This window comes from Citrus clementina, unplaced genomic scaffold, assembly GCF_000493195.1.
Source record: "Citrus clementina cultivar Clemenules unplaced genomic scaffold, Citrus_clementina_v1.0 scaffold_6, whole genome shotgun sequence".
Classification (NCBI taxonomy): Eukaryota; Viridiplantae; Streptophyta; class Magnoliopsida; order Sapindales; family Rutaceae; genus Citrus; species Citrus x clementina.
Window position 1 is genome coordinate 20,389,707 of NW_006262139.1, and position 15,457 is coordinate 20,405,163.

The following is a 15,457-nucleotide window of genomic DNA, read 5'->3' on the forward strand; positions in this document are numbered from 1 at the left end:
TTGGCCCGGACAAGTCAAGAGATGATCATTTCGAAGTTTGTGCGAAGAGATATAGTAGAATCTAGAAAGATTTCTATTTATTAATTTCCGGGAGAGAAGCAGGTGGACGATTCTGCCCCTCGATTACGAATTTATGATGATCAACAAAATTTATCATATTTTGCGTCGAAAATCAAACGATGTTCGTTCGTTTTAGGATAAACCCTCCATAAACTTTTACTGCTACTATTATATGTTTTTCCACTTAATTTCCTGAGATTTGTTTTCTGTTTCAGGGCACTTGATTAATTAGAGACCGTCGTCGGATTTGTTGATTGGTAACTGATTTTCTTATGCATGTCTCATTAATCGAATAGTGGACATGTGAATATTCACATCTAGAACAAAATTACAGGATGTACCAATTGCCTGGCTAGTTGCTCTGGAACTGTCATTATGAACATTAACAATGGCAGTGACAAGTGAAGGTGATAAAATATAGTTTCTATATATATATATAGAGAGAGAGATCAAAATGTCATTTCAAATCTAGGGAAGAATGAATAAAGATCATAGCCGCCCATAGATACCGAAATCTAAATAGAAATGGTTTCTGATGCCATAAGTAGCTGGAAATAAAACGAGGTTTTTTAAACAAAAGGAAACATTGCAAAACCAAACATAGTTCATAACTCTAAGATCTAACAAAAGAACATAACATCCTTGATGTTGGGGCTCAGAGGAGGCAGAGGTCTAACAGAAGCAGCTTCCCCTCGAACGGCAGCTCCCTTTCCAGGCCCAGCATCAGCTGCACCGGCTCCTTCTCCCTCGATGTAATATCTTGCTCTGAAAGCTGCAAGGTGAGCATAGTATGCTGGCGGAACTGCAGATTGAAAACAAAATTTTGATGTTAAGCTGAGGATATGGGGAGGAAAGGGACATAAAACAAATTCAGGGAAGTCGGCATGGATTAGGAACCAACCTACTGAGACAGATCTGGTGCATCTTGCATAACTGCAACATGGTAACGCAAGTGATATGAGAACACTTGAGTTATTAAATTGCATCACGGGAGACATAAAACTAGATATTCAAGAGGAGCATTTTCCAGGTTTTGAATGCTTTAACATAAACTAGAAAGAGATGTTACAGGTTGAGGAGATTACGTATAGCAAAGATTGTTGGTCAGCTTCTGCAAGTTGTCAGCCGTAAATTTGTTCTCATCAAAGAGAACATGATAATGGACTGGCCTGCTTGTTCCCTGTGCACAAGTAAATCATAATTAGACCCTTTTTCTTGAAACCGAAGATAAATTACTGTGAAGATAAAATTGGCTCTGAACTACCTGAATCCCAGCGTGGCTGCAGAGGTAGAAGTCGAACTCTAAAGGGTGGCATATCATTCTGTCGACAACAGTTCCTGGTCATCACAAGGGATTTAAAACAGGCTCAAGAAAAGGAAATCATATTAAAAAGCAATAATACAAAAGCAATAATCAAAACCAGGTTGGATGTTGCCGCTCTTGTCTGTTTGGGAAGGATTTGTTGGGAAGAAGCGTGTGTGATGCCTCTTCTGCACCACAATGAAGGTAACTGGTGGAAGGTATGACTCCTCCAGAGATTGGCAGGCCTAAAGAGAATGTAAACACTTGAAGGAATCAGAAACACTCTGGCATAAACTTTCTAGTAACTGAATAGAAGCCAACAACAGAGTATATTTTATCAATAATTTTGCCCACAATAAATAGCCATCTAACACTATGAGAACCTTTAATTACTTCAGTATAAGAAATGCAGTGTACTTGAAGGGGAAGTATAAAGCAGTCCCAAGAGTTCAAAAATCTTTGCCATGTATTCTCAAATGGTAAGACAATTTTTCTCTTTTCTTTTCCAACTATGTGGAATTCATTGAGATATAAGTCCTTTCCATTCCTAGGTTCAGCTTATTTTGCAGAAAATGAAATCAACAATGTGGAAACATGGGAATATAGATCGCAGTGTAATAGTTTAAACATGAGTATCTAGCAACATCAGAAGCCTCTCACCTTTCGAATGGCATCCATCTCACTGAGCAGCACGTGACTAAACTGGCCTTCGCTCACACCATCTCTGTTGCATTTTTAGGAGAAAGTATTAGCAACACTTCATGAAAACAAATATCGGAACTAAGCATTTTGCAATATCTAAGAAAAGTAAATTCCTGTAGAAGATTATCCTTTTTGGCTTTTCATTTGTTGTTCTTTTGAAAGCAATCAGCAGTTCCCTGAAAATATCAACATAAAAGAACAATTAGGGATAAATTAAGCACTTATCAATAAATGAAACCTATTTGAATCCTACCTGATCATCCCAGCATTGACCGGTCCTCTTGTAGGATCCTGTTGCACCTTAAAAAGATCTTGAATGATCTCCTCTCTATGTTGCTGGGCAGAAACCAGGCCCCTGTAGGTGGTAACTGCTGGCCAATCCATTGATGCCACAACCTAAAGTAATGAAAATTCCACTACTTTGGTACATATTCTTTGTATAATGGATAGGAGGGGAAAAGTGCTACGTACTGCTGCTATTGAAGGGCTAGAATCCTCTCCTGGTTGCGGATGGCTTACATCAGCACCAAAGATTATGGTGGGGATGTCAGTCAGAACAGGTATGTTCCTGGCAATTGCATCCTCCAACACAGAATTTCTGCCCCCAGTCTACTGACATCATTGATTATTAATTAGAAAGTTGAAGTTCACAGTGAAATCAAGAACCTAAATTGACATCAGGAGAGAGTAAACCTTCACATTAATCTTCAAGGCCACGTTTTCTAGGTACTGTGGGCTACACTTCCTAGCATGCTTGGGCTGACAGCACTGAGAAACTATTCCAAGCTCAGTTTCACACACTCTTTTAATTCTGCCTGTTGAGCATAGAAGAAAATTGGTCCATACAGTAAGGAAAAAGAATAAACTTCAACCATTCCAAATCACAAGTGTTAACTACCATAATTTCCACTGAGATCAGGAAGGATGATAATTAACAACTGCAGCGCTTTTCTTTGATCATTGCATGCACGGTGAACATCTGATAATGCTCTCTCTATCTGATTTGGATGACTGGACTGGACAGGATATATAGGATTTGGGTTCACATCCTAGGAAAGAAACAGATTAGTAATGTTACAAGCTTTCAGAGAAAAGATGATGTGCATAGATGTAAAGGATGTAGCTTTACCATTCCTTTGTTGCGGCACATGGAAACAAGATCATGGCAAAAGCCAGAAGCGATTTGTGTACTCAAACTGGAGAAGTTCAAACAAGTCCAGAAATTCACTTTAGCACCATTATACATTTTCTGCAGAGAAAAAGAAATAGCATCCATGGGAGAGAGAGGGATGAGCTACAAAAATCAGTTATAAAGGTTTGTTATCATGTCTTGAAATAAGTATAATAACTATTACTCACTGCATTGATCATGTTCCACTGCCCCATACGTGGCCTGATCGTTCTATCTCTTCCATAATCATTGTACTTAATCTGAGAGGGAAAATCATAATGTGGAATGGTAAGTATTGGTACAATGGAATTAAATTAAATGTTAAGCAGAGTGAAAAATAGAAAATTACCACAGGGGGTGGAAGCACATGAGCGTCAATGCATACCAATTCCTTCTTCACATGGACTCCAAATTCTTTAGCTAACTTGTCATTTTCATAGTTGTTATTCTCAGCAATCTGCAATGGTTATGTGAAGTCAATACAGACGACAAAAGAGCCACAAAAGCCATTAACAAAGTTAAAAAACAGTAGGCCTGTGACTGAAATCAAAAGCCTTTGCAAGAAAATTAGACTTGAAAATTTTTCAGTTCTAGATTACCCTTCGAATACTCTCTTCCCTCTCTCTAGGTCGCCTGCAGGCCTCTCTTAACAGGGCTGTAACCTGCCTGTCATTTAACTTTTTTGAGTATTTCTGCCCTTCAACAATCTTGCACAGCTACAAAGAACAAAATATTAACTAAGTAAAATATTTATAAAAAAAAAGGATGACAAAATGATTTAGCAAGCTATTTTAATTAACCTCCATTGGCAAATAAATGGGCTTGGGCTCATTTCCAGATTGAAGTGCCGGCCATGAAGCATAACGAAGTGAAATATTGTATCTCTCTTGGAAATATTCTATAACAAGCTTCTCTCTTTTATCTTCAGCCAAAAATCTAGAAATAGAAAAAGAACAAGATAGGAAGGGTAAGAATAAATCAAGTCAAGTGACTGCCAAATTTTTTTTTTTTTTTATCGGAAACTATTCTTTCGAACCCATGACCAAATGGGGTGGTTCTATAAGCACCATACCACTGAGTCTGCAGAGAGACTGGTGAGTAACTTCCAAATAATCATACATTAATGAGTGAAAAACTAAAACAAGCAAAATAAGGATATCCAAACAAAAAAGAAAAAAAAACCAGTAGTGTGTGATAGCAGATGGACAGTAATTAAACCTAAATAGTAAGGGAATAGATATAATTATCACAGGAGATGTATATCTCACTTCAGCTTTTTTGTAGGTTGAGATGTAATGCCAGAAACTCGGTAACGCTTTGATTCTCCATGAGCAACTTCTACTTTTACTCCTCTCAAGGCCTTCTTTAGCTGGATTGTCATGGGATTGAATAAGAAACGCAGCATATGGGAAACACTCGAGCCAATGCAGTAAATATTGGTAAAAAAATATAATTATTGAAAATCATCCCATTTCCTAAATCTAACAAACGCATTGGGTGTGCAACAATACATTTTGAATGTTGAGGAATACTACCTTTATTTGATCACTGTCTGAGAAAGTCTTTGAGGCTGCTCTTCTTGGATCTCCAAGATTGAGATACTTTGCCACAAAGTCGACAACTGAAATAGGTTCATAAAAGGCTGTGGCAGACACATCTACCAGAAAGAAAGTTGAAGTGGTTAGAAATCATTTTTCACCACGAATGTCAGGAGAAAACAAGGAAAACCTAGCATGATGTTCAAACAAGTAACTTAATATAAGGTTGAACATAAAGAAAAGAAGAAGCCGGTAATTGAGGATTATTAAACAAATTTATTACCCATATTTAGAGACATTCCCATTTGGGTTGGGCGAAGGCTCTGATAGAATCCTTTCCAGCATTCGACACCAAAACCAATTTCAGATTTGTGGAAGCCAGGAGCGAAAAACGACCTTCCAACGACTGTGCAACTGTAACAGGGCAGAAATAATTCAATTTAAAACAATCACAATTTACAAATTCATTCAGTCAAAAGAAACAGCTATAAAATATTTAATGGAGACAAACTACTTACTTCTTGGAAGGAGATTCCCTAAGGACCACGTCAAGGACTTGTATTATATCATGGGGTGCCTCCCTTGATTTGCACTGCAGAAACTGTCTCAAGTGATTAATGTCAGCTCTAGAAGCCAGCTTGACACTGACCTTGAACTCCCTCTCCCTCCTGTTTCGATAAAGAAATAAATTATAAATTCCAAGCCAAAGAACAGAAACAACAAAAGCATAAAAATAGGAAAACAATTGAATTATGATGAATCAGCATAGAAACATAATAAATTATAAATTCTAAGCCAAAGAACAGAAATTACAAAATTGGAAAAATAATTAAATTATGACAAATCATCAGGGAAACTTACTTAATATCTCCACTTTCATCTCTGTCAATCAACTTAATATTGAAGTCCTTTGAGGTGAAGGGCAAAGCACCAGCAGTGTAAAATCCTTTCCTGCCATCATATGCAGGTAAGCAGCCATTGAAGTGCGTTTTTCCATGCTTCTCCAGCAGCTCTTTCATTACAGCTCTGTTAAGTCCTCTTGATGTAACTTCAGGAGTGATCGAAACCTGTAAAAGAAGTTCCAAATTAGATTTACACAATCATACACTTGTAATGGGAAAATGATAATGATGACAATAATAGTAACAAGATTTTTTTCTTTTATAAGAACACAAGGGAAAAAGAGAACAATGACGATATTTGAGGAAGAAAAAGATTTGATAGTGTTTTGTTGAAAGCAGTTTCGAGTAGAAAAGCTATTTGTAAAAACACTTGAAAGAGCTTTTTGAAAATGAACACGCTAGCAACTCTATAAGAAGCAATTCAAGTTAGATAAGTGCTTTCATCCAAATAGTGCTTTGTTTCAAAGAAGTACAAGTAAAAATTTATGAAAGGGCATTTTAGGTACTTTAAAAACTCTTTTGATTGGGGGTTAAAAGCCAAAATGTTCTACATGGTGCCAAAAGCACTACCAATTGCACCAGTGATCAGTGGCATTTCAAACACCACAGATTACATTAATAACAAGAGCAGAAACGGCCACTTTGTCGCCGTCTCGCTGACAATTTTTGTAATTTAAAAAACACAGGCTAAAAAACTTTTTCCTCCGCTCTCTCGGAAATCAAACAGCAAGAGTCTAATAAGAAGATAAAGAAAGCCATGCAAACGGCAGCATAAAATGAGCTAATGAACAAGAAACGTTGAATAAACGAATGACGAAATAACAAATCACGAAACTTTATATCTAGTATAAAACGGAAAATCTGAGTAAAATAAGAAGTACTCAACTCAAAGAAAAACAAAAGAAATTGTGAGACAGATCGATTGCAGAATTAGTCCCTTTAATGAGTTTTGTAAAGGAACTTGGAAGAACTTTTTGAGACAGATCGCTTTTGGGTCACCTTCATGCTTATTTTATGCGTACTGAAAATCTGAGTAAAACTTGAAAGAACTTTTTGAACTTTCCTGAGCAGTTGTCTCTTCAACTTTGATCTGAAAAAACATTTTTCTCTATTTCAAACAAGTACGCATAAAATAAGCATGAAGGTGACCCAAAAGCGCTTTTGAAGGTAAACAAACAAACGCTCTAAAAACGTTGTGATGACGAAGTCAAAGAAAAAGTACAAATCAAATGGGAAAAATAAAATAAAATAAAGGAAGGAAAATACTGATCTAAAAAATTTAAAAATCGATTAAAGATATAAACAATAGTCAACTTAAAAAATTGAGCAAAATGATAGTATTAGCTCATTTAAGTTTTCAGCATTATATAAGTTGAAGAGAACGGTATCTTAAATTTTCATTTAGTTTTTCAAACATCAAAGCTTTACAAACAACTCATAAACCGGTTACAAAACTCTTGTTCATGCTATTAACAAAGTTAAACTTGTATACACACAGAAAAATAAAATAAAAGCAAATATTTTAAAAGAGCGAGAGATGTTTTACATCATAGTGGTAGAGGTCACGGCCTGTGAGCTCAACCAAGAAGTGGTTGGCTCTAATGAGGCAACGAGTTCCCGCCGTGCCGTAGCTTGGCCTTGGCGGGAACTTCACGGTAACGGCTTTGGAAGAAGAAGCCGCTGCCGCTGGCTTTGCTTGAACAGCCGGCGGCGGTGGCTGAGGTGTGTTCGGTGGTCGAGGTTGGAGAACAAGGCGTTGTTCCAGCTCGGAGCTCAGACGGCTCGCGGGAGCCGACGATGAGCTCGAACCTCCACCATTACCGCTTCCTCTTCCGTACATTTTAGCTGAGAGTTTTGTTTTGTGTGTTTGTGAAAAAGAGAGAGAAAAGGAAGAATAAGAGAGAGAGAGAGAGCGCTCTGTGTTGCGACAAATATTGAGAAGCTGAAAGGTTTATGAAGAGGGAGCCTTGGAGGCAGGTGTGTTATGGTGCATTCATTCGTACACTAATAGATTGCATCACAAATGAATCAGGACACTACACGTGGAGTTTTGGGGGTAATTTAATATTTGGTCTGTGATTGTTAAATGGATATTGTGCGTGTATCAGTGACTGAATTGTTTGCTTATACACACGTATTGGGATCTCTCGTAAATATTCCAAACCAATCTTTGGTTCGCAGGAGCGCTACTAACGTGCGAATCAGTGTTTTAAAAAGAATCGGGATGGCTGATCAGACGGTTGAGAGCAGTAGAATCGGCGTGGAGCAGAGACAACTGATTAACCGGTGTTGTGGACTTGTGGTGTTGTATTGGAGAGATGAGGATCCTGTTTAGTTGGCAAAAGTGTGCTACGTGAGGGGATAGGAGAAACGTGCCATGCAAGGAAATAACCAGCGGTAGTTTGGTGATTTAGAGGGATTTTTAGAGGCATATTTGGGAAAAAAAAAAAATTTTGATCGTTTCTTTACCTGATGGCTGGCTGGTACTAGTCTCTGGCAATGTGCACAGTGCTAGCCCGACCAATTAATGAATTTTACTGATACTTGTCTCTAGCAAAGAAAGTGCAGACTGCACAGTGCTAGCCCGAGAATTAATGAATTTTGTTCCATTGATCCATAGTCTGGGATGGGAACTCAATTCAGTTTTAAGGGTAAAAATCGGAGTCAGAATTTTAAGAAGTTAGACCTAATTCTTACTTTACTTGTTATTCCTGAATTACACTAATTTATGATCATAGATCAAAATGAAAGAATTATACAAAATTAAGTTTGAAATAAATCATAGACTAACTCCTATTATTTCCCAATAAAATAGGAATTAGTTTATTTATTTATTATTTATCCACAACCATTAACTAGTTTCATCTGGGCGTATGTTGATTGTCTACTATTATAATAAAAGATATTTAATAACCCATTATTACATAAAAATGATTGGGCAGATAAAACATTTTCAATGTATCTTTCATGGTTAATGTAGCATGCTGAAAATAGATAGAGATAAGGGCGGAAGACCAATTGGTTTTTATTTGTGGTTTAAAATTGAATTAAATTGAAGAACCAATCGGTTCACCATTTGAAAAACAAAAAAGAAATTTTATTATTTATTTATAAATAATAGTATTTATTTATTATAAAACTATTTTATATTATTATTTTTCTTTTCTTTTTTGTACAAATCATGAATTGTGATTGTTACAATTGAATTGAACTACCAAAAAATAATCATATTTAAGTGAAAAGTCTAAAATTTTGGCTAATACAAAAGAAAAATTATCAAATTTCTTAAATTAAATATTAATAAATCGAATTGAGTTGAACTATTTCGGTTCTATTCTTCAAATTGGTTCATATATTTATGAACCAATTGGTTTCAATTTTGTTCGGTTCTGCCCTCAAACGAACCAATTAGTATCCACCCTTAATAGTGATAAACTTGAGGGAAATGAAGTTGCCTTGTGTGTCGGTGGAGTTTATTTTTACAATAGTTAATGGGAGCTTGATCACTTTCTTGCTTTGTGAAAGGGTCACACTATCTCATTTTTGGTATTTGTGTAGAATTAAGATCAAGACTTAGAGCTTATTTGGCATTAAGGTATTGCATATAATTGTGATATAAAAGTATATTGTAGTTGATAAATATGATTTATAAATAATATATTTTTGATAAAATTAGTAAAAGTATTATAAATTTTTCATCAATTAACTATTATATATATATAAGTAACAACTACAAGTATTTACTAAACTCTTTACATCTGTAATTTTCAAGCCGCAACTTTTCCATAACAGTACCTAACAGGCCCTTAATTCATCAAAATGGAAAAGGGAGAGGCAAATATTATTATTCCCCTACTCAGTTCTGTGTAAAAATCAGGTAGGGGTACATTCGTAAACAAACGAGATGGTTTTGCTCGTAGCGACCTTGCTCCATGCAATGACTCAGGGGGCAGCACAACGCAGAGCGAGCGGTGCTCGCTTTCTCGGAATGCAGAGGTCTGTGGGGCCCAGTCCCAGAATTAGGAGAGGCAGGGCTACACTGCACGAGGGAGCAGCCCTCTGATCCGTGACAAATTGCACGGAAATGTCTGATATGACGACAAATAGATAATTTCCACGTTGCACATTATTAGTGACTGTTCCCCGTTTAATTTTTCATTGGATGATAAACTGGTCATTTTAAAAAAGAAAAACATGTGATTGATTTAAGCTTAAAACAGTGAATTAAAGGAAAAAAAAAATACAAAAGAAAACGCAATTGCGTTATGAATGTTCCAAGCTCACAAGTCACGGCCATGGGAAATTGAATTCTTCTTCTACATGACAATCAAAATTTCATAAAGAAATGAAGTGAATACCATTAAAATCTAGTAATGGTATTTCAAATGGAAAAAGTTTCCTTCTCCAAGAAAGAGGGGGGGGGGGGTTTCAGGTTGCACTTACATTTCTGCCAATGGAGATTCATTAATAGCTGCACCTTTGTCACACCGATATTTACGGAAAAAATAATAATTTATCAGAAAAAGTACTGCTATCCAGCTTGCAAAAGCAAAATGATTTCTGGCTTCTGGTTATCAAATTAGCAATTGCTGCACCAAGGAAATGTTGCTGCTACATGCCTCCGCATCTTCCATTTCTCTTCATGCCAAGGCCATAAAGCTGCTTTCCAAGCAGCTTTGTCTCGGGAAATAATCCATTTTATGCACATTAGCATCTTCAGTCTTAGGTGTTTGGCACCAGGAGATTTTACTACATTAGCTAGCTCCCTTTAGCCCCCTTCATCACTCTTCATGGTGAGTTACTGAGTTCTCATGGAGAGCCAGTATTTCGATTTGCTGATGATAACCTTCTTCTGCAGCCACTAGCATCTTGCATGCACTTTGATTCAAACAGGGCAAGTTGTTTTCTTTTACCAGTAATCTTTGCAAGAACAGAATCCACTTTTGAAATGATGGAACCTGGTTGCATCTCTGACAATAAATTGACGATCCACGATCTTGCTAACCAACTTTATAAACAAGTGACAGTCTCCACATATCCTCAAGTTTTTCATCACTACAATCTCTGTTCCTGGACTAGTGTTTATGATCCCAAATGCAATAGCCAACTTTTCGCTATGCACTTCTGTATCATTCAAATGTTCCTCACTGTTCTTCTGATCACTCCTTTTAGTTCCATCATGTTCCTGAACTAAGTTTTCTAACTTGTCCAACATTCTATATATTTCCACCGTTTGATGGTGATTTCTCTCCCCAACCATGAAGAGGTGAACTCTCCCTTTGAGTTCGACGTAACTGTACCCAGGATCTTTTTTAAGCCTTCGCTCTCTCATCATCATTCTAACCCTCATTATCCCATCCAAATTTCTAGCCTCAGAGTATATATTAGATAACAATACATAGTAACCAGTATTCATGGGTTCAAGCTTAATTACCTTTCCAAAAGCTAGCTCTGCCAGCTCTACATTTTTATGGATTTTACAAGCACCCAAAAGAGCCCCCCACACAGCACCATCAGGTTCTACCAGCATCGATTCAATAAGCTCCAGGGCTTCATTCAGCTGACCTGCTCGGCCTAGAAGATCTACCATACAAGTGTAATGCTCCGGACCAGGCTGCAACCCATATTTATTCTTCATAGCATAAAAATATTCCAAACCCTTATCAGTCAGTCCTGCATGGCTACAAGCAGACAAAACACTTACAAATGCTGTTCCATCAGGCCTAATACCACTCTTAAGCATCTCGTCAAAGAGCTGCACTGCAACCTCTCCATGTCCATGAATTCCATATCCACCTATGATTGCTGTCCATGAAACCACAGTCTTTCTTGGCATGCCATCAAAAATAGCACGTGCTTTTTTCAAATTACCACACCTAGCATACATATTAATCAAAGCATTATTCAAAAATGGGTTCGAACCAAAACCATTCGCTTGAATCTGCTGTTCAACCTCAAGACCAACACTATGCGCACCAAGGTGAGCACAAGATGAAAGAACCCCAACAAACGTAACAGCATCTGGACAAACTCCTAATGATTTCATCTCTCTATAAAGCTCTAAAACATCAGTAGCAAGCCCATTTTGTGCATACCCAGAAATCATAGCATTCCAAGTAATCAAACCCTTTTCAGGTACTTGATCAAACAACTTCCTTCCGTAGTCAACAGACCCACATTTCACATACATTGTCATTAAACAATTTCCAACAGAAAAATCAAGATCCAAGCCAAATTTCACACAAATACAATGACAACACATACCAAGCCACAGATATCCCGGGTCCACACATATCGGTAACAAACAAAGCATTGTAACAGAATTAATCTCCACACCCTGCTCCCTCATTTTACCAAACAAAGAAACAGCTTCTGAAACAAGCGAATTCAACACATACCCAGATATTAAAGCATTGTAACAAACTGTCAAATGGGTTGACTTTATACTTTCATCGAACACCTTCCGGGCATTATCAACTAAACGACATTTACAATACAAACTAACAAGAGAGGTGAGCACAAAGGGTTCCAATTCACATCCAGACTTGATGACGTGGCAGTGGAGCTGTGACCCAGCAAATGGAAGCCAAAGCGCGGTACAGGATTTGAGGGCGAAAGGGAAAGTGAAGGCATTTGGAGTCGCGCCGTAACAGAGCATTTGGCGATAGAGAGAGAGAGCTTCCGTGAAGAGTGACTGGTTTGCTAGCTCTCTTAAGCGTGTGTTCCATGGACTCGTTGCTGCTATTGGCGGGGTTTTGGGAATTTGAAAGCGTAATTGTTTGGTGGCTTTGTGAGGGTTAAGCGAGGGCTTTATGGTCATTTATGGAACACAGGGGTTAGCGTACAATCGTGTTTGTTTTGGCGGGCGGGAGAAGTCGCGGTTAAATGAGATGAGAAAATCATAAAATACGTTTCGGCTTGAGGAAGACACATCCGGTTTAAGAGAACCAACGATACGTTTCGGTAAATTTTTTTTTTTTTTTTTTCATATGGTATTTGAGTCTCAATATGAGGGTTTGCCTAAGATACATTTTATGATACTTACAATTTGGCAAAAAAATTAGGGGCAGACTCAGGATCAATTTATAAATTAATTGTAAAGATTTGTGTGAATGTTGGTCATATAAAAGAGTAAAAACAACATATATATCAAGTAATACGACGCCAAAGCTCTTAATACATATTAAATATTAAAGAACGACAACAATACAACAATAAGCTTATAATAGAATTATAAAATTGTACATTAAAAAGAGTATTTATGAAATTCAATTTTATTTTAGTGATAGAGAATGTGAAATGCTTGAATAATTTGATTTAATGGAAAGAAAAAGAACAAGTATATATGATTGTGAAGCAAATAAATAATGAAATTATTAAAATGTTGTTACTTGTCCCGATGTTGTTTTATAGCTTTCTAATATTATTAACGATGTTCTAATATATTATAACATATATTTTTTTCTTAACCATAATATTTTTTTTATAATAAGTTAAAGCAAGAATAACATTTTATCTCTTAATTATTTTAATTTATTCAATAAATATAAAATTTAATCATTTTATAAAATAAATGTCTAATTCTAGATTTAAAAAAAAAAAAGAGTTGAATTCGAGACATACTTAAAAATAAAATAAAAATTCTATTATTACATGAACTATTATAAAACCAAAGGATTGTGAATGAAATTTTCTGAGCTTGCTCGGGCTATAGGTCTACCATTGAAGACAATGAAAAAATAAATAATAGAACAATGGGTTAAGTGGGTCAATAGTTCAATCTTACCTGACTATAAATTAAATTAAATATAATTTAGAGAGACCGGAAGAACACTATAGCAAAAATTCTATAATACTGAGGAGGTGAACTGTAAAATTTCCAAGAAATGGGCTAAATCTTAGCTAAAGAATAGAGTCCTTATCTCTCCTAGAATATTTTTCAGTGTGCTCAGATATCTTATTATCGTTATCATGCCTAAGCCCTCTTATTAATACACATGTGAAGAAAAAAGTTTTGAGGATGGAATTCTAGTGACAATCTAAATTAAATCGGGTTAAAGAGAGATTTAATTGACAGTTGCGTAACAATTAACTATACATCATCAAGAAGATCATCAATACAGTACGCGGCCCCATTTGTTCTTTTGGCCAATAGTTTGTTTAGCTTTGATGCTTTAATTATGTATGAACGCAAACAGCTAGAAAAGAAGGGAATAAATATATTTAAAAATGGCAATCATTTCAATGCCAAGCAACAGCAATGAATATGATGCCCTTGATTTTCAAACTTAGCTAAAATAAATTTAAAGAGTATCATCGATAATACTTATCAATAGGTCCAACGTAACAGTTTTCGAAACTTAGATAGGGATAAAGAGAAAAGTCATTACCAACAACTGTGTAGATCAACTTGTATGTGATTGTTTTATCTTAATTAAAGTTTTTTAGTTTGAGACTTAGGAATGGAGCTGTGTTACATATTTATTGAGGAGGTGATGTGGCATCACCATTTCTCATCTTTGTATATTCTCTATTATCTAATAAATAGAGAAATTTTCTTTTAGATTTGGCTTTTCATCTTCTTATAATTAATTTGATTGTTATTACACAATAACAATTATGTAAAGATTTTAATGAGGCATATTCTTTGTAATGAATATACAAGGGGGAGTGTTATGAATTTATTAAAATAAATGTAGATGTTCATAACATATATCTCCTAGTCTCCCCACTATCTCCCATTAGCAACTTTTAGATTCCCTATAACTCCCACTATCTCACAAGGAATGAAGTTGTGTTACATATTTATTGTGAGAGTTTTGCCGCCCTAGTAGTCTTGTCTGACTCGAATCTAAATTAGTCGGGACCCAATATAATCTTTAAATACCAAATGATTTAATTCACTGAAAAAAAAAAAAAAAGAGAAAAGTCATTGCATTGGCAAAAACTTTGTAAGATGGAGGCAATAACAAGAGAATCATCATATACCGAACATGTGTCAATACAAAATTGGTCGCCGAGCTTCAACTCTAGTGTCAACGACGGCGGCGGTGGAGGAGGAGATGGAGCAGAGGTCGAGAAAGCGACGGGGTAGTAAAAATTAGTTCGAGCTCTTTCTATGCCACTAAAAGAGATGGCTGAAAGATCATATGCAATTGCAGCTTCTTCAGCAGCGTCAAATGTGCCTAGCCAATGTCTTTCTTTAGTACGTGGGTTTCTAATCTCGGCGGCATATCTCCCCCGCGGCCGTCGCCGGACTCCCAGGTACCGACTGGACTGCCTTGAGCTTCTCTTTGGATTCCCGTAAAGCAATTCAGGAAATTTTTCCATTGAAATGATGATCAACGTGGGGTTTAGCTGGTTATATATACATATGAGTGTGGTATAGGACAGTCTAAAGTGGGTGGCCCTTTGTTCATTAAAGTTATAGGAAGTCATATTTTTTGGGATTTAAGTGAGGCAGGTGAGATTGCATTGTCTATGATATAATTAAGAAATGCATATCAACTGTCTATAAACATATTCTGTTTGTGTAATGGTTGTCTATGTGTTACCTACCATTCCTTAAATTCCTCGACCATGACACGATTAGGGTGACAAAAAATGCGTAAATTCTTGCAGTCAATTGTATTATATACACTGGTTATGTGGACTTATTTTTTAATTTTTTTTGGTTTTAATCTTATATCCAAACCTCAATAATTATTTTTATTTGTAGAGGTTTAAATTCTGCAGTGTTATATTGGTCCAAACAAAAAAAAAAAAAAATTGAAGTCCATTT

The 15,457-nt window shown here is 36.2% G+C and overlaps 2 protein-coding genes across 3 annotated transcripts; both read right to left on the minus strand.

The window, feature by feature from the left end:
* Positions 1 to 541: 541 nt before the first annotated feature.
* Positions 542 to 7,548, minus strand: LOC18038071 (protein argonaute MEL1). Of its 2 annotated transcripts, XM_024182284.1 has the most exons (22): positions 7,223 to 7,548; positions 5,636 to 5,841; positions 5,293 to 5,442; positions 5,058 to 5,188; positions 4,772 to 4,893; positions 4,505 to 4,605; positions 4,037 to 4,172; positions 3,836 to 3,952; positions 3,586 to 3,693; positions 3,425 to 3,496; positions 3,195 to 3,314; positions 2,964 to 3,114; positions 2,759 to 2,880; positions 2,537 to 2,674; positions 2,319 to 2,461; positions 2,179 to 2,241; positions 2,024 to 2,087; positions 1,482 to 1,608; positions 1,325 to 1,398; positions 1,146 to 1,240; positions 962 to 993; positions 542 to 862 (listed from the first exon to the last, which is right to left on the minus strand). In XM_024182284.1, exons 1-22 carry the CDS (start codon positions 7,514 to 7,516, stop codon positions 681 to 683), a joined length of 2,748 nt encoding a protein of 915 aa, XP_024038052.1. In that variant the 5' UTR covers positions 7,517 to 7,548; the 3' UTR covers positions 542 to 680. The 2 variants fall into 2 exon arrangements, with proteins under 2 accessions (XP_024038052.1, XP_024038051.1); XM_024182283.1 differs by having other exon boundaries at positions 542 to 993.
* A 2,551-nt stretch (positions 7,549 to 10,099) lies between these two features.
* Positions 10,100 to 12,532, minus strand: LOC18040056 (putative pentatricopeptide repeat-containing protein At3g11460, mitochondrial). The gene has a single exon (XM_006430112.2). It carries the CDS (start codon positions 12,494 to 12,496, stop codon positions 10,586 to 10,588), a length of 1,911 nt encoding a protein of 636 aa, XP_006430175.1. The 5' UTR covers positions 12,497 to 12,532; the 3' UTR covers positions 10,100 to 10,585.
* Positions 12,533 to 15,457: the final 2,925 nt, after the last annotated feature.

What these genes read in the sequence shown, in the direction of transcription:
- LOC18040056 (XM_006430112.2), bottom strand. Translation starts at nt 12,496, where the DNA reads ATGACCATAAAGCCCTCGCTTAACCCTCACAAAGCCACCAAACAATTA.
- LOC18038071 (XM_024182283.1), bottom strand. Translation starts at nt 7,516, where the DNA reads ATGTACGGAAGAGGAAGCGGTAATGGTGGAGGTTCGAGCTCATCGTCG. An exon ending in CAACCTACAAAAAAGCTGAA is followed by an intron (nt 4,173 to 4,504) that starts GTGAGATATACA and finishes TTCTATTTCTAG; the next exon opens with ATTTTTGGCTGAAGATAAAA. An exon ending in AGTGGAACATGATCAATGCA is followed by an intron (nt 3,315 to 3,424) that starts GTGAGTAATAGT and finishes TTTTCTCTGCAG; the next exon opens with AAAATGTATAATGGTGCTAA.